The sequence below is a fragment of the Pithys albifrons genome, chromosome 9 (assembly GCF_047495875.1).
Source record: "Pithys albifrons albifrons isolate INPA30051 chromosome 9, PitAlb_v1, whole genome shotgun sequence".
Classification (NCBI taxonomy): Eukaryota; Metazoa; Chordata; class Aves; order Passeriformes; family Thamnophilidae; genus Pithys; species Pithys albifrons.
Genome location: NC_092466.1, coordinates 24,702,757 through 24,727,346, shown reverse-complemented (window position 1 = coordinate 24,727,346; position 24,590 = coordinate 24,702,757). Strand labels below are relative to the sequence as shown.

At 35.9% G+C, this 24,590-nt stretch overlaps 1 protein-coding gene across 5 annotated transcripts in view; it reads left to right on the top strand.

Annotated features, from left to right (window-relative positions):
* Window positions 1–24,590, top strand: part of DLG5 (discs large MAGUK scaffold protein 5) — a 97,439-nt gene that overhangs the window by 58,291 nt on the left and 14,558 nt on the right. For 4 of the 5 annotated variants that reach the window (XM_071563445.1, XM_071563440.1, XM_071563443.1 and 1 more), the window contains 15 exons: window positions 1,202–1,514; window positions 5,096–5,326; window positions 6,322–6,506; window positions 7,109–7,234; window positions 7,942–8,074; window positions 10,426–10,553; window positions 11,156–11,331; window positions 11,852–11,955; window positions 12,675–12,767; window positions 13,665–14,684; window positions 17,592–17,730; window positions 18,650–18,797; window positions 19,320–19,441; window positions 20,467–20,556; window positions 21,761–21,929. In XM_071563445.1, the coding sequence (XP_071419546.1) occupies window positions 1,202–1,514; window positions 5,096–5,326; window positions 6,322–6,506; window positions 7,109–7,234; window positions 7,942–8,074; window positions 10,426–10,553; window positions 11,156–11,331; window positions 11,852–11,955; window positions 12,675–12,767; window positions 13,665–14,684; window positions 17,592–17,730; window positions 18,650–18,797; window positions 19,320–19,441; window positions 20,467–20,556; window positions 21,761–21,929 (3,177 nt within the window). The remainder of the gene's footprint in view (window positions 1–1,201; window positions 1,515–5,095; window positions 5,327–6,321; window positions 6,507–7,108; window positions 7,235–7,941; window positions 8,075–10,425; window positions 10,554–11,155; window positions 11,332–11,851; window positions 11,956–12,674; window positions 12,768–13,664; window positions 14,685–17,591; window positions 17,731–18,649; window positions 18,798–19,319; window positions 19,442–20,466; window positions 20,557–21,760; window positions 21,930–24,590) is intronic. The other variant, XM_071563441.1, reaches the window with a different exon arrangement.

Genomic DNA, 24,590 nt, shown 5'->3' with positions numbered 1-24,590 from the left:
AGACTTTCGTGAAAAGAACAGGGTGAGAGTTTTGAAATTAATGGAAGATGCCTCGGAAAAGCAATGGCAATACTTTGAATACACTGAGGCTTTCAAGAAAATATTTGAAATTTTCTTTACAGCTCTGTCTCAGGAAAAGTCAGGCAACATACTGGATTAGATGAGAAATTGGACTTTTATACAGCATTGGGGGCGGGGGCTGTCTGGAGAGAGAGAGAACACAATCTGCCAGAGGTTTGTGGGCATCTGAAATTTGGATAACCCTGAAAATCCATCAGGTTTGTTATGCTATTTTCATTAATGACATTTGCCTGTGAGTTCTGGGGGGAAAAAGTAATGCAATCGTAGTGCCCAGTTGTGGTAAAACACAGGAGAAGTTCTTTTCAAACTGAATTGTGAATTTGTGTGTGGAATTACATTCTTGCCACTTTTGAGAATGCCCTTTTCATATAAAAACAAAAGCTTATCAAACTTCTATTTTTTTTGTTATTTATCCAAAAGTATTCAAACTTTTTGTGGACTTTCATTGTGCCTGCCATATTTCAGTAATATGTTTTTGCCTGTGTTTACTCTCAAACGTAATGTAATGCTGTGAGATATTTCGCATTTTAATTTTACTGGATGATCTATGGATGAAAACAAACGGTTGTGCTCGAATTTTTTGAATTACCTCTATTTAGCTCCATTTTGTGCATTTTTATGATGAACCTACTTTTTGTTCTCTTCTAAATTGTCCATTTCCAGCCTTGTGGCAAATTTTGACATGTGGAATTTTTGGTTTTTTTCTGATTTCTGCATTTCTTTCCCTTCTTCCCACATGCCTGAGAGTGTGTGTTGGAAGACAGAATTAATTTCTAGGATGAGCAGGTCTCAGTACAGTAGATAAGCTTGTGCTATTAAATAATGACAATGTTTTTCATTCCTTTTAGCATATTTTTTATAAATTTACTTCTAATAATTAAATTGTTTCTAATAATTTCTGTGTTTCAGTTCCTTCAAGAGGTTCTCTAATATTCCTGAACATCCACTAATATTTGTAAAGCAAGGGTTACTTTCAGCAGAGAGAATACATTTTCTAAGAAGTCCTCTGTGGTTGTGTTTTACCAATGGATACATTTGGTTATCCAGCCAAATCCTTAATTCTATGAAAAGGGAAAGTGATTAACAAGTGTCTTACTGGTGTTTGCTCTTTTTATTTTAGGTTTGAATCAGTACAGCAGGAACTAAGCAGCGCCACAGCACAAAACAAAGAGTTGCAGAGAGAGATGGAGAGATTACAGTCAGAGGTGACAAGGTTCAAAACAATGCAGCTGAAAGCAACAAAGGATGCAGAAAAATACAAGGAAGAAAGGGATTCAGTTTTCAATGAATACCGCCTCATAATGAGTGAGAGAGATCAAGTAATCAAAGAGGTAGATAAGCTTCAAACAGAACTGGAGCTTGCGGAGTCCAAACTGAAGAACACTTCCTCTGAGAAGCGTGTGGCCAGTGAAGAGATGGAAGCTTTAAGACAGGTACTAACCTGTTATTTCCATGGGAAGGGAAATGAGTATCCATTGCTGATGCTAGAATCAGAAATGGATGACTACTTCATGGAAAACAGGAATGCACTGCAAAGGGGAAGTTCGGTTCTGACATTTTCCTGTAGCAGACCTTTTTACTATCAGTTTATCAAGCTTCCATGTTTGAATAGAGTACCCACCAGTTGAAATTTGCTAGTCACTTGACTTAATTCTGTTCTGCCTATTGTAAATCCTTTCCTTTGCTGTATTAGTCTTTTATGCCTTCTCAAGTAATGCTGTCTGTAAAGTATAGCTCTAAATATTCACTATTTTTAACTTCTAACCTCTACAGGAACCACTGGATACTATCTACTGTGGCTTAAAACGGTACATGATCAAGTCATCTCAAATATTTACTCAAAGCCTGTGCTGACATGCATGTTCTTACTCATTTGCCCTCTTTCTGCCTTTAAGTTAAAGAGGATATTTTGAATATTTTTCTCTTGGATTCAGGCATGCCTTAAAAATGCGTAAAACCAGAACTTTGTATTTTTCAGCAATATGTTCTTGAAACGCTTATATCACAACCATGGTAGAATGATGCTGTTACAATCTCTAGAACACAATTTCCTGCTTGGTTTCATTTCAGCTGACATGCATTCACTTGACTCTTTGGTTTACAAATATTTAATTTAGCATGAAATAGATACAAGCAAATATATTCCATTGCCTATAAATCTCATTTTACTCTTTTCACAGCATTACATTTGAACAAAATACCCTTTACAAATAATTAGGTTGTTGAACTTTTTTTAAAATAAGTAACACCAGTTTGAGGGGCATAATGTGGATTGTGACATGTGGCATCAGAGCTTTTAAATATAAAACAAAATTCTGGCTTTAAGACTTTGTATTTTTTAGCCCTCTCTGTTTGTCAGCTCTGTAATTTAGCTTCTGCAGTGAGTGAGGTTTTAACACATGTTTCATACCTCTCCTACTTTCATCCAAGTCTTTAAGCCAATAGAAATGTCTGTTGATTTCAGTGGGATCTGGGTAGGTAATCAGGAATACTCATGAAAATAGCTGCAGTTACTCCTTCTTCTCCATTTTATCTGTGATTGTGGTAGTATGAGTAATTTGCCAAAGTGCTTTAAGGGGCAGGGAATTAAAATTTTAAATACATGGCTATTCCCTCCTGCCTAGATGACTTGAAGGGGTGTTTGAGAAACAGAAAGAGCATTAGACTGGTGAGCACGGTGCTGGCAGGGCATACACATGCATTTTTCTTCACCCCCAGAACTGGCCCATCAGAAAGCAGAAAAAATTGCTTCTATAATGTTTTAGGTGTAAAGTAGTAGTACTGTGAGTTGTCTTTTTGTTCATACTTTCTTTTCCTGTAGCTATGACTCTTCTGCTTGTGAGGAGGTATGTTCTTGTGTCATATAGTACTGGCTCGCTGCAGCTGCGTTCAGTGCGTAAGGGATTTTCTAGTTCTGTCAAGGAAAATGTTTGAAACATTGAAAAAAATATATCGATCAGTGTATTGATTCACTTGAAATAGCGTCCTGAAACATGGATCCAGGTAAGTGGGATTATCCTGTCAGTGAATAGTTGGTTTGATGCTCTCGAAAAAGGCAACTTAAAGGCCTTCACTTTTCTTGTGATGTGTAGCACCTTTAAGTGTCCTGTGGTGTAGTGCTTGTTGATAGGTTGAAACAGCAAATGACCATGTAGGTAATTTGGAATGTAGTTTATTCCCTGAAGCTTGTGTTTTTCCCTAAAGAAGTTGTAAAGCTCCTGAAATGCAGAAGAGGTTTGGTTTTGAGCATTGGGTCTGAGCAGCTACTGATGAGGTCAGCCAATCAATTTCCTAGGTAGACATTTAAGCTTTTTTTTACGCATGCCCAAACTTAATGGGTGAATAGACATTTAAAAGGAACTATTTTTCTGGCATTTATAAATGATAGAAGAAATCTCATGGGTTCTGCACTACTGGGCAGTTTTGTATTAGGTTCTCATGAATTCAGCCACCTAAAACTAGGGATTAGATGTTATAGATCTCCGCATCTACTTTTTCCAGTGGCGTTTTTTGTTTGGCATAATCTTTTGCTATGTAAAGTACTTAGAATGTCATGTTTCATCTCAGTGGTAGTCAGTTTTCCCCTCTGTTTCATGGACCTGTTGTAATTTATCCTTATGTTACATTCATGTATGAAAACTTCCCTAAAACATAAAAATTCTTCATGAATCCAGAATCATTCTTCAAACCAAACTGCTCTACTGTTTTCAAACAGAAGCTGTTCTAGTCAGTGCCAAATGACATATTTCCCTGTGCTGTCATGTTGTAATTTTGTGCAAATGTCATAGGAAAAAGGTGAAATTTCACCACTGACCTCTGGAGGCAATGGCTGCTCTTATTCAGATAGTTTATATCGAGCCTGCTGGGAGAAACTGTGGTAATATGTATTTTTTAACTTTAAAGAACTGTAAATACTCTTCAGAGGTACTGAGCAAGGGAAGGTCTTACTGATGTTGAAAACGTGGGTGCTCTTGTAATTGACAGTCACTGATACGTTTGAAGTTCAGAGTGAGTAATTAATTCTAGTGCTCGTCTGTTACTCTACAGCAAAAATAACTCTTAATGACGTTGCAGAACTGTTGTAATAGTCTGACTAGCCTTAATTAGATGCATATCTGCAAACAATTATGTTAGTACAGCAAAATGCAATTGTCATGTGTGCTTTAAAAATACTCAATTTTACTCCTTGAAAATTGTAGAAGTAAATAGAATGGAAGTCAGTTTATGACATGATGTCTTTCTATACTTAAGTGTCTGGACCCTTGTCTCTGGACTTCTTTTTATGATCAAAACAGTTTCCAACTAGGGGTGCTGATATATTGGAAGACTTCTTTGTAGCCATTGGTTGAATGCTTCTCGAGAGCTGGACCATCTGAAAATGTAGTGGTATGAAATTAAGTTATTTCAATGGTCTTCCACTTCTACAATTGCCATATCTTTTTTACTATGTTGTAGCTGAATCCTGCATTTAATAAGATGTACTGTCATTCTGCTTTCTGAGATATTGTAGTTTTATCTTTGAACATTCTGTAGCACATTGATATCTTAATGGCATGTAACTTTAATGTGCCTTTAAAACTTATGAGGAACTTATAAGATAGTTATGTAGCTGAGTTGTCTAAATTATTTCAATTCTGTAAAATCAAGACAATTACTTAAAATTATTTGCAATATCTTCTTACCCTTTGCCATATTTAAAGCCTCTTTTAAAACACCAGGTCTGTCTGATTAATAACCTTGTTCATTTAGGTTCCTTAAAACTATGAGTGTTTCCAGAATCTTGCTTACCTTTGACATAGCACTGTGCTAATGTGATGGTGTGATATCTTTAATACCACTTTTAATATTCTTTGCTAGTGCTTACTTGTATGTAATGTGATCTACTCCCATTTTTCAGAATGTCAGTGGTAAACTCTGTAGGCTTTTAAGGGTGTAGTGACATGTGTCTCCAGTTGGAAAGATGAACTATTTCCGTGTGAACTTAACCTACTGCAAACAATGGATCTTGTTTTAGGAACTAAACTCAGCTCTAGTGGAAAGAGATCGAGCGATTTGTGAGAGGAATGAGTTACTGGAAAAGTACTGTCATGAAGTGAAGGACAAAGCTGAGGCCCAGAAGGAACTTGACCAGGCTTGCAAGGATATAGAGACAGTGAAGGAAGAAAGAGATGTTGCCCGAAAAGAGAGAACAGAAGCCATCATCCAGAGAGACCATCTGCTCAGGGAATATTATCAAGCCCGTCAGGTATTGCAAGTCTTCACCGATGCCTTTTTCTTTCTTAGCTTCAAGGGATCAGTAATTTTGGAGAGATGAGTTAAAGGTCTGGACACATTGGGAGTCTTCCCCCTTTTCCTCAAGTCACTCTGAAATACCTACATGTGAATGCACTGTATTTTTCAATACATAGTGGCAGCACTTCTTGTTTGAAAGAAATACAATTGTGATTCCTATTAAGTTTCTGTTTGTAAATATAAGTAGCAAAAGTTTAATTTTTAACCAAATTGTAAGTCTAGTTAGGTTCATTAGTTATATTTATAACCTTGAAATTAACCTCACACAGTTGTGTGCAAGCCCAGAGCCTTGTAGTGGGCTGTACTCTTGTAGCTGGCTTGTGCTGCAAGCTCAGAGTTTTCTCTGTGTGTTTGTATTACTGTTTTAACCATCTCTGTTGTTCAAAATGAAGAATTTTAGAGGGACACGTTAATTTAAGAATAAAGTAATTCTTATCTAAACAACAAAAAACATGAAATCAAAATTTTCTTTGAATTCCATTGCTCTGCTTTGGAATTAAGGGACCTGTGTGAATCCGAAGTCTGTTGCCTGAATATCCATGTCTAGGTGTGCCAGGGTAAATAACAGGTGCTAATGCAGGAAATCTATGTTGTAACTGTGTATAGTAGTGTGTCTAAGTGTACTTGAAGGTTTTTTTCTGTCTGCTAAGCAGAATAAGATAGAAGCAGAGTGTCATCTCTGAAACACAAAGTCTTCACTGATGTTGTTTTGAAGTGAGGATTCTTATTCGCGTAGTTGCAGAAATTTGTATGCTACTGGATAAAATATATTACAGCAGGTTTTCTCTTCTCCCTCCCTCCTAAAAGTTGCTGCTAAGATAAATGAACATTTTTCATGAACAGGTGAGAATTGAACACATCTGGCAACATACATATAGTAAAAGCTGTTTGTGCATACGTACCTAAAAATTGTGCCTAAAATACTTACCTGTGTTTCTTAATTCCTAGATACAAGATTCTGCTACTCTAGACATAGAAAGAGCAAACAAAGAAATTGAAATGCTTCGGAAACAATATGAGGCAATGTCACAAGAACTAAAGGAAGCTGTCCAGGAAGCAGAAGTAGCCAAGTGTAGGAGGGATTGGGCCTTTCAAGAGCGTGATAAGATTGTTGCAGAAAGGGAAAGTATACGGTAAACAATTGCTAGATGATTCATGAGTGATCTTTGTGACACTTTGTGAGCAGTTGATGCAATTCTAGCGCTTTCTCTGGGTGAGCTATCAGAGGGTGGTTTTCTTTAAAAGTTGAGGGCACCCTACAAGATCCTTTCTTTTTCCGTGATTTCATAAGCATTGAGTCTAACAACACTGCTGTGTAGGAACAAAAAATTGTGCAGTCTTTTAGGTGTGCTATGCCTAATCCTGCTATACCTATAGTCCTGCAGATAATTTGTTACCTGTGGGGGCATTTGCAAAAAGTATCCAACATATTTGCTACTAAATATATGTAAGGAACTAAGGGAAAATCCTTAAATAAGATTTTTTTTTCCCTGCCAGTTTAAAGAAGGTAAGTAGAAATAAAGTTCTGAAAGGGATGAAGAAAGTTTCTGTAATCTTGATAAGCATTTCCTTAACACTTAGCATATATGATTTTTTTCTTTCTTATCCTTTTTTATTTTGCAGAGAGGTATTTTTTGAAATTGCTCTTTTAGATTTTACATTAACTATACAATATGGCTAAACCAGTGTTACTTTGATGGGGTTTTAAGTAGCTAAATTTTCTTTTCTTTTGAAGGACTTTGTGTGACAACTTAAGGAGGGAGAGAGACCGAGCTGTGAGTGACTTGGCTGAAGCTCTTCGCAATCTGGATGACATGAGAAAGCAGAAAAATGATGCCATTCGTGAACTGAAGGAGCTGAAGTATGTTAGAGAAATGATCAAACTGCATGAATGTTTGTGATAAAATCTTTGGTTTGTTAACTGTGTTCGTAAGTGAACTACATGTTACTACAGCTGTAGGCAGCAGATATTCATGTTACTGTATGTGAAAGCATTGCCTATATTTATAGTTATCATGGAAATTATTATGGTGGGCACGACCCAAAGTTTCACTATGTTAACCTTCTTGTCTTATTATTGAGATGCATAGTCTAAGCTTTTTTACTGTGGAGATACACTTAAGCTATATGGAATTCTTTCACTGAAGTGAGATTAACTGCAATTTAGTTCTTTCCAACTGTATTATCACTGACTTATGAATGCAGGGTGTGCGTCATATGTCATCTCATTAGGTTGTGGAAGAGGTTTTGCCATCGGTATTTGTCATGCCCCACTCATCCTGAGCATAGTGATGTAGCTCATGTGAGGGAGCATTAAATACACTTTGGGAGATGGTACAAACTTAATTGTGTGCTTGAGTCATTTAAAAATATTGCAAAGTAAGACTATTTTAGAATAATATAAATAAATAGAAAGTCCATTTGATAGCAGCCCAAGAAATTTTTGACATGGCTTGAATTTTTGATTTAGAAAACCAAATATAAGGTCTATCACAATGATAACATTATTTTGCAGTTTATTTAAAAAGAGATTGCCAGTGTCTATAAGGAATTATTTTTTTTGACTAGGGAGAAGATGGAGAATCAGTTGGAAAAGGAGGCCAGATTTCGTCAATTAATGGCCCATAGTTCCCATGACTCGGCCATAGACACAGATTCTCTGGAATGGGAAACAGAAGTGGTCGAATTTGAAAAAGACAGAGTAAGTAAAAAACATCAACTGCATTTTCTTGTGTATTGAATAGCTCTGAAGCCAATTATAATATTTTAATACTCAGTATGATTAAAAATATTTTGTTCTTGTTAGTTCTTTGTTGCTGTTGTGAAGGTACACATGTAGGTAAACATGTAGGCACCAAATATGTTGGTTCACAAAGCCAAGCTGTTATATATAACCTTTGTATTTTTCCTCATATAAATTATAAATAAAAATAGTTCCTATATCTAATCTTGCAAGGTACCCAGGTCCATGTGACATAGTTTTTGAATTTGAATTTGTGATTCATTGCAGATATGGCAGAGGTAAATGGCAACCAAAACTTAAGATGTGATGGAAACAGTGACATTAGAGTGGCCAGTCTTCTACTCTTACAGGCAACATCACTAAAATCTATAAAATATTTAAGCTTTTACATTAAGTTATTTCTCCTACTTTGGCTCAGATACACTCGTTAGAAACTATAAAATATTACAAGTATTTATTCAAGGTGAACATATGTTTTAGGGCAACATTACCCTTCAGCTTGAAAATCTGGGATGTGTGGAGGTGCCAATCTCTTGCTTGTCTGTAGAGGAAGTTAAATTCCTTTTTCATTTTGGTATATTGAATAAAGTTCTTATGTTTCGCTTTCCAGATAACTCCTATTTCCTTTCATTATCCTAGTAGTACTGCTCTCCAGATAATTTCACTTTTTTGCATTGTAATCTAAAATTTGTATTTTTGTTTTGTATGCCAATCTTCTATGATACTCTATTTGAAATTTTTCACTGGCACATCACATTGTTAGTAGTAACTTTTTTGAGCATTCCATTGTCTGTAAAATTATTTAGCAACTCCAGCATATGGCATACTTGTGGTAAACAACATTGCAGTCCAATGAATTTTCCATTCATATGCAGTTACTTAGCAATTTTCTACTTCAAAGATTATTCTACATGTTTGCATCACTGACATCAATTGTGTACTCTGTCATCTGAATGTGTTTCCCTTCTCTAAACACAGGGATTCCACTTGCTGGTACCAAAATATAGTAATAATATCGTGCCAACCTTGATTAGATATATGGAAAAATCCTTGCTGACTTACCAGCACTTGAATTCCAGGATCAAGATTATAAAGTCGAATACATTTCAATCCTTTTATTTTTGCTTAAATTTCATCTGTCTGGCTAAGCTCATGTTCTTCTACATAATCACTCAGCTCAAAACTGAGAGAAATAATACTCACTTTTGAGCTCTGATGCTGTGCAATGATCCAAGTAATCTTTATTTTATGGCAGCCTCATTCTTATCCCTAGGAAATTTGTTTCTTTCATAGAATATTTGGAAGAATCATAAGGATTTTAGTATGTTTTTGTCAGGTTTAGTTCAACTTATTTTCTGGTAAATATTCATATATCTTCAGCTTTTATTGGGCGTCTTTTGCACTCCCTGAAGACTTTATGCTCCTCTGAGTTGGAGGGGATTAGTTGAACCTGCTTACACATCTGATGTAAGCTCTGCTTGGTTTTTTCATGTTAGATTTTGAATTTCAAGTATCATCTCCCTTCAGTATGCTGAGGTGGTTGTTCCAGTAGATTTCTAGTAGAATTCTAATGTTTGGAAGTGTACTGAAAATGTACCCTGAAAATAGCAATAATAAATCAGTTTGTGGTCGGTTGGTCCCAGTTTTTTATTATTTTTTTTACCATTTTTTTTCTTTACAGTCACATTACCATTTACCAAAGCAAATACTACATTAAAATTTCCCTGTTCAGTTCAATGACTGATCTATTAAAGATGTTTATCACTTTTTACATCAAGGGTGATCTGTGTTGGGTCAGGCTTAGTAGAATATCACCTCTACATCTGTATTGAGAAATGGTCCCCGTAATGTTAGAGCTTTCTTTCCTGTTTGCTTCTGGTCTGTAGCCAAATGAAAGTGGAGGTCTGTCTGAGTTCATCAGTAAGACACAGTGCTGCTACCTTACTGTGAAAATTGTTCTTCCCTATGTAATGCCCATTCTTGAGGAACATGTCCTTGTGCTCTCATTGCGCAACCATGATCAATGTTAAAACAGGTTATATGAGTCTGAGTGTGCTTTCTCACATGCTTTTCTGCTTCTCTGTTCTCTTCCTGTGTTTTTTCAGCCCTAATCAAAGAATGATTCTATTGCCAGGGAATCCCTAATAACTAATGAAATCAGGAGTTTATATATTTATGTGCAAAAAATAAAAACTTGCCTAGTACAGGAACCCTGTAAATATAAGTGCATAGTGCAAACATGTAGTAATGCCTCTTGCTAACAGACAATTTTTGCCAGTGCAGTCAAATCACTTGTTAATATTTATTAGGATGACATGGACTTGAAAGCACTTGGTTTTGATGTGGCTGAAGGTGTGAATGAGCCATATCTCCCTGGAGACTGTGGGATCTTCGTTACCAAAGTAGACAAAGGAAGTATTGCTGATGGTCGGTTAAGGTAGGGTTTGACTTTGGAAGATACTCGTCTTATGTTGGTCATGATAAAGTAAATAAAAATATTATTAATGTTAGTTGGGAAATCACACTGAGAAGACCAATGCCTAGAAGTGTTACAGATATTCATCTCTGCACTTAAAACTCAACAGGATTTGAAATGTTCTTTTGTTTCACTGTCTCCCACCTACTCCCTTATCTTCTCAAGTTTAGATCTATATATTTAAATTTTGGGAAAGACATGAAGGTGAGTTATGGAGGGAAGGCAATAGAAAAGTTGTGTAGAGCAAGGAATCATTTGAATCTCTCTCCTGTTTTTATTGTCAATAAGGTTTTTAGTAACTGTCCTCAGTCAGAGTTGCTTTTAACTAAGAAGTAGTTGTTAGTGATTTGAGGATATACTTTTCCTAGTGAAATGCAGACTAGAAGTCCTGGTTTTCATTTAGCTGCTACTTAATGCTTTTTTCAGGAATGGACGACTCTACATAATGAAGTATTATTTTATTGAGATCAGCTCTGTATCTTTTCATGCAGTATTTTTTTATGAGCTGTGTCTGGGAAAGTCTACTTATAACACCAGTCTTCTTATTTTTGTTTATCTACCAGAGTGAATGATTGGTTGCTGAAGATAAATGATGTGGATCTTACTAATAAGGATAAAAAACAAGTTATAAAAGCGGTTCTAAATGGAGGAGGTGTTATTAATATGGTGGTTCGAAGAAGGAAGTCATTAGGTGGGCGAGTGATAACACCTCTTCACATCAATGTTTCTGGACATAAAGGTAATGGCTATAAAGGATGTATGTAAATGGTACATGTTTGTTCAGCCAGAAATGGCATCACATAAAGGAACATGTTCTCTGAGCCTTTGCTTAAATCCCTCTTAAACTGTTACAGCCTCCTAGATAGGGATTTCATTAGGGTTATTTTTTGAAAACTAAGAATGCTATTATTGATAATAGCTTTATTCTGTAAATACAGGAACTCTATTTTTGGGTGTGTTTAGGTTTATTTTTCTCTTTTTTTAAATACTTAGCTTTACTTAGCTGTCTGTAGTGTTACTAGGAGTGTAAACAAGACTGTTAAACCCAGTCACCCCAGCTTTGTATGATTATATTGAATTTGGGGATATTCACAAACCCTGTTTTTCCCCTCTGTGTTATTATTTCTTTAAAAGAGTTTTCAGAAATTGAAACTCAGTTGGTGTGATACTCATATTTCTCTCTTGTGCAGGCAGGTCAGACAAGCCATTTGAGAAAGATATTTGAATTGCAGGAGTAAATTCTTTTTTATGTATTTCAGATAGTGGAGTCAGTCTAGAAAATGGAGTATTTGTTGCTGCTGTTGTGCCTGGAAGCCCAGCTGCCAAAGAGGGTTCCCTTACTGTGGGAGATAGAATAATTGCTGTAAGTCTTAAGAATGCATTTGCCTTTTTTAATTTTTATTTATTTTTGAAGTGTTATTGTTGATGCTACTCTTTAAAATGCCAAACGTTCCATGAATTTTTTACTTTTGCAATATTAAGCCCTTTTTGTAAATTCACCAGATATTTATTTTAATTTAATATTTTTATATGCTGAGTGATTAATATTGTGTGCAGGTTGTTTGCTGTGCTGTGCTGTGACAGGTTTTGACAGAAGGACTAACTTAATCTTCCCACTTGGCTTATGTATATTACTTGTGAGTCTTATATTGACTAGGAAAGGTCAGTTCCAAAAAGGCATCACTTCAGTGGATGGAAGGTTTCTTGTCTTCTAAATTTTGGTATTGCAGCTGTCATCTGTTCTGGGGAGAAAGTGTGTCCCTTTGTGCATTTGCAGCCTTAAATGATGGGCGTGATGTATGCCCTGTGATATGAGGGGTGGTTATGGTTGGTGCACAACTAACAGGGGCTGATGCAGTGAACAAGTGTTGTTGCACTGTGTCCCTGGATGAATAGTAAATGGTACTTAAGCATTTTCCATTCTCCACTCGATTTTGAGGAATGGGAAAAGGTCAACCAGACTTCAGTTATGTAAACATATAAAACTAGTGTTTTCCCTGTCTCAGAGATTTTCTACCTTAAGATTCTCCACACCTGTTACCTTTGATTTACAGATGTCTGTTGTGTCTTTTTTGTGTTCAGATCAATGGCATTGCACTAGATAATAAGTCACTTACTGAATGTGAAGCTTTGCTACGGAACTGTAGAGACTCCCTTACTCTATCTCTGATGAAGGTGAGTAGGAGAAGCTAAATCTGCAGAATTTTCTTGAACTTATACACAATTATTTCAGTTGTTTGAGGAAGAGTCTGTGAAAAAAATTAATATTTCAACATGGGAAAGTCTCTCCTAAAAATAAGACCACCTGGATGCATTTCACTTGTAGTATACTCAATCAGCAGTTATTTCCAAAGTAAGACTTTTGTGGCATCTAGTAGGAAATTGGTCTAACTTGCTGTCTTCTTTCCCATTTGTTTGCTGGTCACATGGAATGACTGCTGCTTCTTGGTTTTTGCTTCAGACCTGCAGTGTTTTTGTACATGAAAAATAAACTGCCTCTTGACTACAGTATGTTAGCTTTTAGTCAGGAGGGAGTTAGGGAGTTGTGCAGAAAACTGAACTTTGTCTGCCATGAAGATTAAGTACAAGGCTTTCTTTTTCAGGCTTTTTTCTATAAAAGTATTATTCTGTTTTGCATATTGCATTTAGAATTCCATTATGTGGATTCTGTCACATGGGCTTTGAAAGTGATAATTTCAGATCTAGAGAGCTTGAGGCTTAAGAAAATAAAAAGATGAAATGTTTGAAGGGAAATGGGCAATGAAAGACATCTTATTAGTATCACTTATCAGAGGTAGAAATGGTTCCTTCACTTTCGGTTCAGTACTTCTGCCATCTTGTGGAGTTGTCCTTTTGGAATCATTCTGAAAAAGTTACAAAAATTTTCTCACTTCATTTTACCTAATGTTCTGTTCTTTGAATTGTAAGATACTATTAAACCTTTCCCATTTGTATCTATGGGTGCCTTAGTGTATATTCAGGTCTAGGTAATTCAAGGAGGGTAGAAGATGACTGATAGTAAACAGAAATCAGCCACAATAATTAAGTGATTGCATGTGTTTTTTGTTTTAGATTTTTCCTCAGAGTTCATCTTGGAGTGGTCAAAATATATTTGAAAATTTGAAGGATTCAGAAAAAATATCAAACTGTAGAGTTCACACATCAGAGATACAAGCCCAAAATAAAAGAAATCTGAAACTCAACAGTTCAACCCAGACTGACATTTTCAATCCAGACATCATGGATGGCAAGAAGGACCAGAGTGATCAGGGCAGCACTTCATTTTGTGATCACAAACCTTTCCCTAGTAACACATTGCGAGTAAACTCTCGTAGGAACACAGTGCACAGTTGCCATAGTAATTCAGAACACAGTCTCAGCTCCTTCAGCCCAGAGACATATGGGGACCAAGGCTACGGAGCTGTTGACTTGGACAACAGGGGGCTGCCGTATGAACCTTCAGGAGCTGACTGTCTGATGGTTGAGACAGCGTTTGATAAAGGACATGGAACTAAGCATAGTGGTGGTACCTGGCCAAAAGTCATGGTTAATATCTCAGCAACAGAAACAGAAAAGTTCTCTGTATACAAAAAGCCAAAACAAAGGAAATCTATCTTTGACCCTGATACTTTCAAAAGGCCGCCAACTCCTCCCAAACTGGAGTACCTTTCCCCTAATCAGGTGACAGGACATTCACCTCAGCCATCAAAAACTGATGTGGCTTCAACTCCTCCAACTCCTCCTAAGAGAAGCGACTCTATCAAATTTAAGCATAAACAGCAGGCAAGCTCTGCATCAGAGTCTACAGTAACAACTGGATCACCACCCACAAGCCCAGCCACTGCCCAAGCTCCAGTTTCCTTGGCACTTAAACAGGACTCTGCTACTCTTAAGGGACGCAGCAGGAATGTTGGGCATTATTACCGGGAGGAGGGAATTGACTGCACCCATTTGTCTTCAAGGAAATCCTGTGAAGATGACATTGGCTTTCAAAGAGTTGAAGAGCCAGAGATTAAAAGACCAAGGCCAAAATCAGCTCCTGCCCTGAGGCATAAAATGACCCCTGTGCCCATTCCTAATCCTGCCCTTCAGGTAGAAACTTGATGTATTGAAGCACAAAACTAGAAACCTTGAAGTGTATTTTCAGTGTGGTTTTGGGAGCCCACTTATGTATCAGAGCTGGAAAAGCATAGCCCATCCTCAGAATCCAGGTCCCCTGAGCTCAGGCTCTGTTGGCACATGGCAGTAGCACAAAATAAAAAAACAGTTCATGGAGTTGCAGTATTTAACAGGCAGTGGTGAGCACCAAACGGAATGATAAGATTCTGCCTAGCAGCCACATCTTGGGTTTTAATGCTGCTTAGGGCTCTCTTGTTTTTGACAACCAGAAGGAATGTAAATAAAAATGCAAAGCATCAGCCTTAGAAAAATTGAAAATAGAGCCTCGAAAGTTTTACAAATATCAGATTGGTTGCCCGGCTCACTGTATAATTTAATGGAAGGAGGTGTACCATTCATAGTGTTGGTTTTTTGTAAGTCTTTCTATGTGTCTAAATAATTCTGTACATCTTACCTGAAATCCATAGGGTTTTATGCACATTACACTAAAAAAGATGGACTGTTTATGAGAATAGGATATAATAATACAGTTCACAATCAACATATAATTTGTTAGAATGAAAACAACCCTGCTTAGGAGATGATGGGTCATGTCTTGAGAGAGGAGATGGAAGAAAAATTTTTTTGTGGTCTGGGAAGAAGAACCTATTTAATGACTGCATTATATAAAGTGACATAATCCATCAATAATGTTGTTTTGAGTTCACTACCTCAGATTTGCTCAGGTGGCAGATAGAGATTTTTTTCTTTTCCAACTCAAAACTGACATTTTAAAAAAATGTTATTTTTTGTTTCTGTATAATCACTTCATCATGATATAGAATTTCATATTCTTTGCCTGTACTCATTTATACCTGGATAATCCTACCCTGTTCATGGAGCTTTAGAAGCAATACAGACAGCGGAGCTGAATTGTGCAGGGGTTGAAGCCATATTCTGCATATTTTTAGGGAAAAATGGTTGCGAGAGCTTTAAGACTGTGTGTAAGCACTGCTCAGAAAAAATTAAAACAGCTGTATTACAAAGGCTGTTATCAGCACAATCCAAAACATAGTCCACAGTAGCTACTATACAGAAAAGAACTCTTTCCCAGCCAAAACCAGCACAAGAAATGACAGAAAAGAATAAGAATTTAATTTTGTAGCTGAAATCAACAGATTTATTCTAAACAATTCTGAAGTGCAGAAAGGTCCCATGTTTTCATCAATAACTGCACTGCAAGAAGTGAAGGAGGGTATATTCTAATGTCATATTTTAGCACACATATAACAACAAAACAAGATCAGATATTGAATACATTAGAAGACAGAGTGTTTACTTTATGTAGAATATCAAGTTGATCCATTCGCACTGATAGTCCCATGCTTCATTAGCATATACACTGTCCCGGTGTATATATTTATATATATTAATTGCAACAATTATAATTCTAGTAATATTTCTCTAGTGAGTGACAAATTTTCAACTGTGACAAGGACACATGTAGGTGGGGACTTGTGCCTAACAGATTTGTTTGCTGGAACACAGGGGGTGGTTTTGGCACTGATTGTTTGAGAGACCAGAAAGGATATATGGGGACGTTGTGATTCCTTCCCTGTAGTGCCCAAGCGATGTTGCAGATATCAAGTAGGTGTTTGTTTGAGGTAAAGAAGAAAATTGTGTAATAGAATTACAAAGAGATGTGGGGGTTTTTTAAGGTTGCTTAATGTATTAGGTTTTTTTTTCTAGGATTAAATTAGGACTAAGTTCTATGATTCTTGTTTATTTTCCTTCCCTTAATTTTCCTTGTCTACTTGGAAAATAGGCAGTTTTGTAACTCTAAAGTTGTTGACTAGAGAGCACAAGTAGTATTGTGCCTCAAAATTTGGACACCACCCACTCTGAAAATTTCTTTCTGTGAATTGCAACAACATCAGGCTGTTGTGACAGTAGTGTCCAGTCTACATGTATTGACCCCTGAAAGAGTACCTATAATACCAAAATATAGATCAGTTGAATTTGTAGCCTCATGGGGTGTTGTCAGTTTCCTTAGTTGTGTATATCTGCAGTTAATTTTGTGTACTTTAAGGTGATAAATTTAAGTGAACTTTAATCCCTGAACAGGAGGTGGTACAATTACTAGTACAGCTGTGGAAATGATCAAGTACTGGTTCTAAGAAGGCACCTCTGCCTTTTAGATTATTTGTGCTCTCATTTGATTAAAATACTGCTATCATAAAAACTGTAAGTATCTTGTTAGTAATTATTTTTCACTTATTACTTTCTTGAATCTTGTATTTTATGTCATACATGTTAAATGTGTAAACTCCATGTGCTGAGCCCTGCACCTGCAGCTCTCTAGCATCACTTTCAATATCAGAGTATTCTCAAATTTCTTAATTCACCAGTGTCTACTTGCTATATAGAGAACAGAAGTTGTGGTGGTTCCAAAACCTGAACTGCTTGTTGAAGAAAAGTTGCTAGTCATGTATCTAAGCTGCAGGTTTAGAGGAAAACACTTTCTGGCTTGTTAGCCAGATCTTCTTTAGAAAACACTTGCAGCAACTGTGGCTGAAATAAAAGTTGAAATGTCCTGTGAAAGCGTTATTTCAAAGGAGAAATGTAACTAAATGCTGGGTGTTTTATTGAAGGAAAATATATCACTTAAGTTGCAAATACTGACCTAAAAAGATTATAAAATAATGAATAACAAAGCAGGGTGGAGATAAAATGGGTAGAAGGGAATAAAATCATTAAAAGACAAAAGTGTAAGAAGCACTGTAGTGACACATTCTGGATCAGATACTAGAAGGTTTGATGTTGCTTGCTGTCTTCACAGTTTGGCCATTTTATTCTTCTGAATCTCCAACTTCCTATAATCAAATTCCTGTATTATTCTAGGTGCAGAAATATGCTCCAGCTAGTGAGGAACATCTCTCTCCAGAGCTACAGGAGTGGGCACCCTATTCACCAAAACGTTCTGCTAGGCACAGTGATGGCTTTGTGCCTGCTGCCTTATACACTGGTGGCATGTCAGCAGGTGAGTGGCAGAACTCCTAACTACTTTCCAGGAATGCCCTGAGGGACTTGTCCATATTGGACAATATTGAGGACTATTTTTCTTACTGGACACCATGAAGATAATAATTTGTGTATCTGGAACAATGGACAGCTTCAAACCATAGTGTCCCAATCAGTTTTCAGAGTGTAAAGGCATGCTCAAGAGTAGCTCAGATCAAGCAGCTTTTGCTCTACTTTGATTTCTTTTACTCTTTTATCTTGTTTTCTCTCTCTCTTAATGATAGTAGAAAAATATTAAAAGGTACTATTGCTAAGATTTTAGTTAACCCTTATCTTAGCATGATACCTTTGCACCAGAACTGAGATCTACATTAGACAATGTAAGTCTGTCTTGAAATGAGAACAGTTTTTGCTGTTGTGTTCCATGCTACCAACTCATTTAAGAGGAAATTTTAAGATAGACTTTGGTTGAGTACTGAAGGGTGAATGTGCTTAAAAGAATAGTTTGAGTAATAAGTTTCATAAATAAATATTGAAATGCTAGAATTTAAAGTCACAGTGGAAGTGGGAGTCTTTGAGGCAACAGGAGAGAGGAACCAGAGTAATTTATCTGCAGTCAGTTCAAGTATCAAGTAAAAACTTGAGTGCCAGTGAGACAGTTATTCACAGAGAAATGCAGAAATTTTGTTGCTGTATAAAAAACTTCCATACTTGCAAAAAGAGAAAATCTTTTATTTACCAGTACACATTAAAATGATAGGATTTGTTTTTTGTAATATAATCCACTTTATTTCTGACTCATTACAAAATTATAAACCAGGTTTTAAACATGCATGAATTATGTAAAAAGTGCTTAATAATGTATTTGTTAGAATACATAATTACAAAAACATATAATGCTAATAATGTTGGTAAAAATGTGCTTTTATCATTTTAAGCAGGGACAGTACCAAGAAGCTTAGCACCATGCCCCGCAGTGACTGCTGTCATGAGAAACCCCATCTATACTGCCTGGAGCCATAGAGTTCACACCAGCAATTGCCCATCAGTTGCCAGCCAAATATGTCATCAGCATCTGCATCCCAGGTGTTTTGAAATTTATTTCTCCTTAAAATTCTGTTTTCATTAGGATGGAATGGCTTCCTAATGAACGGTTTGACACAATGCAGAGTGAAACACAGTGCTGTTGTGTGTTATTTTGATCCAGGATTCTCAATACCATTATTGCATATAAGTGATGTGCCAGTTGCTTTCATGTCTTTCAGTAACTGATGGATTAGGTTTCCCTCTGCTCCACTGACTGATACTGACAAAGTTTTTAATTAACTGAAGAAATTAATTGTTTTAATGAACTAATTTCTGGTATTTTTCTTGTCCTTGCCAAAACAAACAAAGTTTTCCCCCTTTTTATAGTACTTTATGCTATTTTCCCTCCGACTTCTCTTAATTCATAAAGTAATGGGACAATGGGGAAGTGGGAAGGAGAGAAGCATTCATTTAATTCAGTAGCATGGGGCTGACCAAAATTTTTTGTTGGCCACTTGGTACTTCCTGAGGTTCTTTGCCCAGTTCTAACTGTTGCACTATTCTCCTTTTCTTTCAATGTAGTTCCCAGCATCAAGGTCGACTGAGTTTGGACTTAAGTCATAAACACTCCAATGACTACTCAGAAAATTCACGTACAAGAGCATCTCATGGCTCAAATTCATTACCATCTAGTGCCAGACTTGGTAACTAGCTTTTCTGATTTATTTTCTATGGAACTCCTATATACTGGAGACAAATAATAAATGGAAAATTTCCTAAGTACCCATGTTATGGGATTTTCATAGCTAGCAAAGCCTAAAGACTTCCTGTGTTTCATTTTGTTATTTTTATGGGTTTATGACTAACAGTGTTCCCTGGAAGTAGCTGTGTTTAATTAGTTCTTTACAGTCTCTTTGAAATGCTCTGTGTGTGTGAGTGATTCTCCTTTCTGTGCCTGTTACCCTTTGAAAGTACCCTTAGAGAGATGGGAGGCACAGGCAAAGGTTGAGGTTCAGTGAGGTGGAGAGAAGACAAGGAGAGCGCCCCGTAAACAAAAAGTCAAGGATGGCTAACGGCCTAATGTCATTGTATTGTTGGAAGTTAAATTATGCTTATGTTTAGTTGATTGCCTAATGATACCAAAGCAAATGCATGCTTTATAGCAATGACATTTTAACACTTGAGATTTATTTAGATTTTAAATTGTGCAATAACTGTTTTTTGGTGCATGTTTTTGTTGCCGTGTTTCATCCATGATTGGCAGTTATATTTGAATGGAGCATGGTAGCTTTGTAACCACAGCAAAAAGGGACATAATGGTTTGCATCCAGTATCAATGATTATGTATTCATCCAAGCAGAATGTAATCAGAATAATTAAATGCCTTTTTGAAAATCCCGTGGATTTTTAGTAAACAGAGATGTTAGATTCTTTCTTGGACTTCATGTTAAGTTTCATTTGATAGGAAAATACTCAAAATATCTTTTTCATACAAAAATGAACACTGCTTATAGGCTGTATAGCTGCATTGTGCTCTGTTTATACTGACTGTGTAATCAAGATAATTGGCTAGAAATATAATATTTACAATTATGAGGGTAATCATCAAGGCTTTTGCCTTGATCATTGAGGCCATTTAAATGCTCATTGAAGAAGTAGAATTTAAATGTACTTTTTTGTTTAATGTAGTCAGTTCTGTAATTTTAATGTTTCCTTGTTTTAAAAATAGGTTCTTCAAGTAACTTGCAATACAGAACAGAAAGAATTAAGATCCCTTTAACACCAAGATATCCAAGGTCCATGATGGGCTCTGACAGAGGTGAATTATTTCATAAGTAATGTTAGTCCTACTGCTTTCAGTATTATCAATACAAAGCCTTTGCAGTTCATAAATCAGGTTGTGCCAAAATCTAAATATGACAGTTTTATTAAGGTCACAAATCTGATTTTTGCCACAGAAATGTAAAAAAAACCCCAAACAACGAAACTTTCTGATGCAAGTTTGACTTGTGTACATGGCACACTAAATAAAAGTGCAGACAAAAATTAAGAATAAGCACTGCTGTATGTTTCATAGTTTTAGTTTCTTCTAGAATGATGCCTTGAAAGTTTTAACAGTGAAATGACCTGCATTTTTTTCATTAAGTATATTATTTTCTTACTGTTGTATCACTGATTGTAAACTATATTTTGAAATGCTGTGGAAATATTCTAGTACTTTACTCAAAACTGCTTGGTGTAGGCTTATTTAAAGATACAAGTAATGGTTGGAGTGCTGTAGAATTAAGAGTTTACTGACACCAATAAGCAACTTTTTGCTGCCATCATTGCTCAAATGTTCTGTAGTCTTAATGTATTGTATGTAGTGCTTTTCCTAATTGGGCAAATACAATTCTTAAAAATGGCTTTTATTTTTTATTAGTAATTTGAGTTTTATTTTCTCTAGCTTTTCAGAGGAAGCAAACTGTGTCAGGGCATCTGTTCAGTAGGTTACTGAGTGAGGTTGCAGCCAGTGTAAAGATGCGAAGTCATGTCAGACTTGTTTGAAATTTCAGAGCTTTCCTGTCTCTATGTATGATTCATCCTGGGGTTCTGATGTTTTTTGAATAATATATCTCCTATGCAAAGGGAAGAGCTGCACATAAATATTTTATTTGAAAATAAACTTACATATTAAATTTTTATTTTACCTCTCCTTTCCTGTTTTTTATTATTTTTCTTTGCATTGCTAAGTCTTTTCAGACATGCTTATGGTGTGTAACCTTGTCTCCTCGTAAGAGTGGCAGTAATTGTGTGCACACTCACAGAGGACAGATTTATCATGTAGTCATTCAGGACAGTGTGTTTACACTGTCTGAAAAGAGTTACCTGGTCTCCATAAGCTCTTTACATGACTAATAGAACTTGTGAAGAGACGATCCTCTTTCTTGTCCCAGATGTGTGTGGTGTCTTTCACTGTGTCTGTGAATCTGCAAGCTATGACAGGTACAGGATACTAAAACTCAACTCTTGACTTTTCTTAGGCTCGTTGTCACACTCTGAATGTAGCAGTCCCAGCTTAATAACTCCTCCCCAGTCACCTCTTAACTTGGAAACATCTTCCTTCACCAGCAGCCAGTCTCAGAACTCTCTTTCTACGTTACCTAGGATTTCCATTAGCCCAGTATCTATTGGAGAACGTAGGAAAGATAGGTAAGGTGCCCATGTTTTTTGTTTTTAATACAAATGTGTCTGAGGAAATTTTGTGTTTGTTTATTAAGCTGAAGGAATGTGAACATCTAATTTAAATGACTGATATGTAGGTGCAGAGGTACGTTTCAGTTCCTGTTAGCCAGTGTTTTTCTTTTCCTTACAAAGCATGTAAGAAATGTTTTTGTGGATTTTTAAAATAAGTGATTTCATAAAGGTTTTGTTTCTTCCATGTCTAAATTGAAATATGCCCCTTCAGCTGAACTACTTCAAATGTTTTTTTGTGATAACCTTGTCTTGTACTTTGGAAATCTAAACAAAATTAAGACCTAGTAATGTCTGATGGCTAAATATCAGGTGTCTTAGCATTGCAGAATATGTGCTCTAGCCATTGTGCCTTGACTCAATACAGCCAGATAAAGTGAAAAATTGAGGGCATAACTGTGGAAGAACATATGTACAGATGCAGTTTGACTACCTTGATCCTTTTGGCTGTACCTGGACCACTGCTAGTAGTAGCATTAAGTACATGTGTTGCTGCTTGCAGAATTTGAATCTGACATGGTAGTTTTCTTAAAAACATGTGTTTTATGTTTTATTGAATTCCTCTATCTCATGACGAATATTTTCAAGATACATTGTTTATGATATCAGTCTTGGACTTCTGTTTGCATTTTATCATGATCGGGCTAAACTGAATATATGAAAAAGTTTGCAGGAATTCAAAGCATAGAACAGTAAGACACAAATTTGGATCAGACTTTTATTTACAATAAGGCAGCTGAATGCTATTCCGGCAGTGTAAGGGAGCTGTGATGTGTTAGAATAGATTACATTTATATGGACTTCAAGACCCCATTGTATAGTTAACTTATGTAAAAGTACTGACCATAAAAAATATGAATGATAAAGTAATAGGGTTCTTCTGTACTCTGATTTTTATGGTAGTAATAAAAAGTTATTCGTAAAAAGTTATATGAAACTTTTGTCTTGTTTAAAGAATTTGTGATTAAGTTACTGTACTAATTCTAGAATGTCTTGTGTACAAAGGACATTGTTTCTTCGAAAGGGAATGTAAAGATCCTTTTGTGAATTTTCATTCTTTCTTACTTCGATGTGACTTTTTTACTACATGTACTCAATGTGTGTTCTTGTATAAATGTTCCTCCAGTTGCCACTTGCAAATTCCGTCAGAATTTTTTTCTTTTTCACATGAGTAATGATTAGTGTTCAGCTGAACAGGCTGGAGTTTTGACACCTCTATTTCTTTGTGACTTTGAGCACAAGATACATGTTCTGATCTCTGGAAAATAACAATTTCTGTTAATGCTGTTCAGATGATTGAAGTTCCAGGTCCCAGCCCATTGCTCTATGTATAAACCATGGTCCGGATTGACTTTCTAAAAAGAGTATAATTCTAAGATTTGGGTTTGGGTTTAAAAAAGAAAACAAAAAACTAACAAACACAGTTTTCAGTTTAGGAAAGTAAATGCTTAAATGTATCCTAAAAAAAATGTTTGAAGATGGCTAGATAGCATTTTAATTTTATTTTGTATTGCAGTCTTTCTATTCCCCACAAAATACAAATGAGTCACCTGGCCTTTCCCCAGATAAAATTAATAATATTACAGATTGAAAAAAAATCAATATTTGTTTGTTCTGTTGATTTTAATGTAAATGAAAATTAAAAGATCAGATCAATGAAGACTTTAATCAATGTTTAGTGATTCTGGCAGGCAGTCTGAATATTATAGAAGCGTGTGCTTCACTTAATTTTAATAATACTGCTTATCAAGTAAAACACCTTTTTAATGTTATCGTTCTTTTTTAGTTTATTATTGCTTCTCTACTATAGTTATCTTTCATTTTGTATTTACTAGAATTCTTAGATAGGACCCTATGAAATTGTATAGGTCTGATTCTTTTTTATTCCAGTCCAAAACAAACAAATTGAAAATGGTGTGGCAGATGGAAAAGCAGAAAGGTGCAATAAACAAACTTCAGAAAAATGTAATTTTAATTTTTAATGAGCTAGTACATCTTGATAAAATTTGTGATATTAAGAAGTTTCATGTAACATGATGCCTTACATGCTCATAATGAGTGGAAAAAATAAAGTTCATAAATTTTAGTTTTCTGGGAGTTATTGGAGTTTCATTAATTTAAGCTACATGCAAAGAGTGTGAACTTCAGTAATAAGTTAATCTTATCTTCACTACATTGATAGACAAGTGCTGAGGGCATTACCTGTTACAGTGATGTCAGATGACTGTGTTCCAAAATTGCACTCATGTCAGCAGCCATTTTTATCTTGTATACCTTAATAAGCTGACAAACTATTATGCCTCTGCTGTAGAAGGCTACCCAATAAAAGCCTTTAAAGACTGTGGCAATATACATAACTATGAAATGATATTCCCTTTCCTCTGCCCCAGCCCAGCATCCTACTCTTCCCAAAAATACCTTTCCTCAGCCTGGCTCACATTAGTGGAAAGGAGTGAAGTCCAGTTAACTCTTCTGGTCTCTGAACAGCACAATAAAATAGTTTTGCAGTTAGCACAATTTAGAGAATGTCTATATGATATAATGAAACATTAGGAAAGAAAATAATTCAAATTAATGCATGTCAAATGCAGTATTGTGGTATTAAAATAAAAAATACAC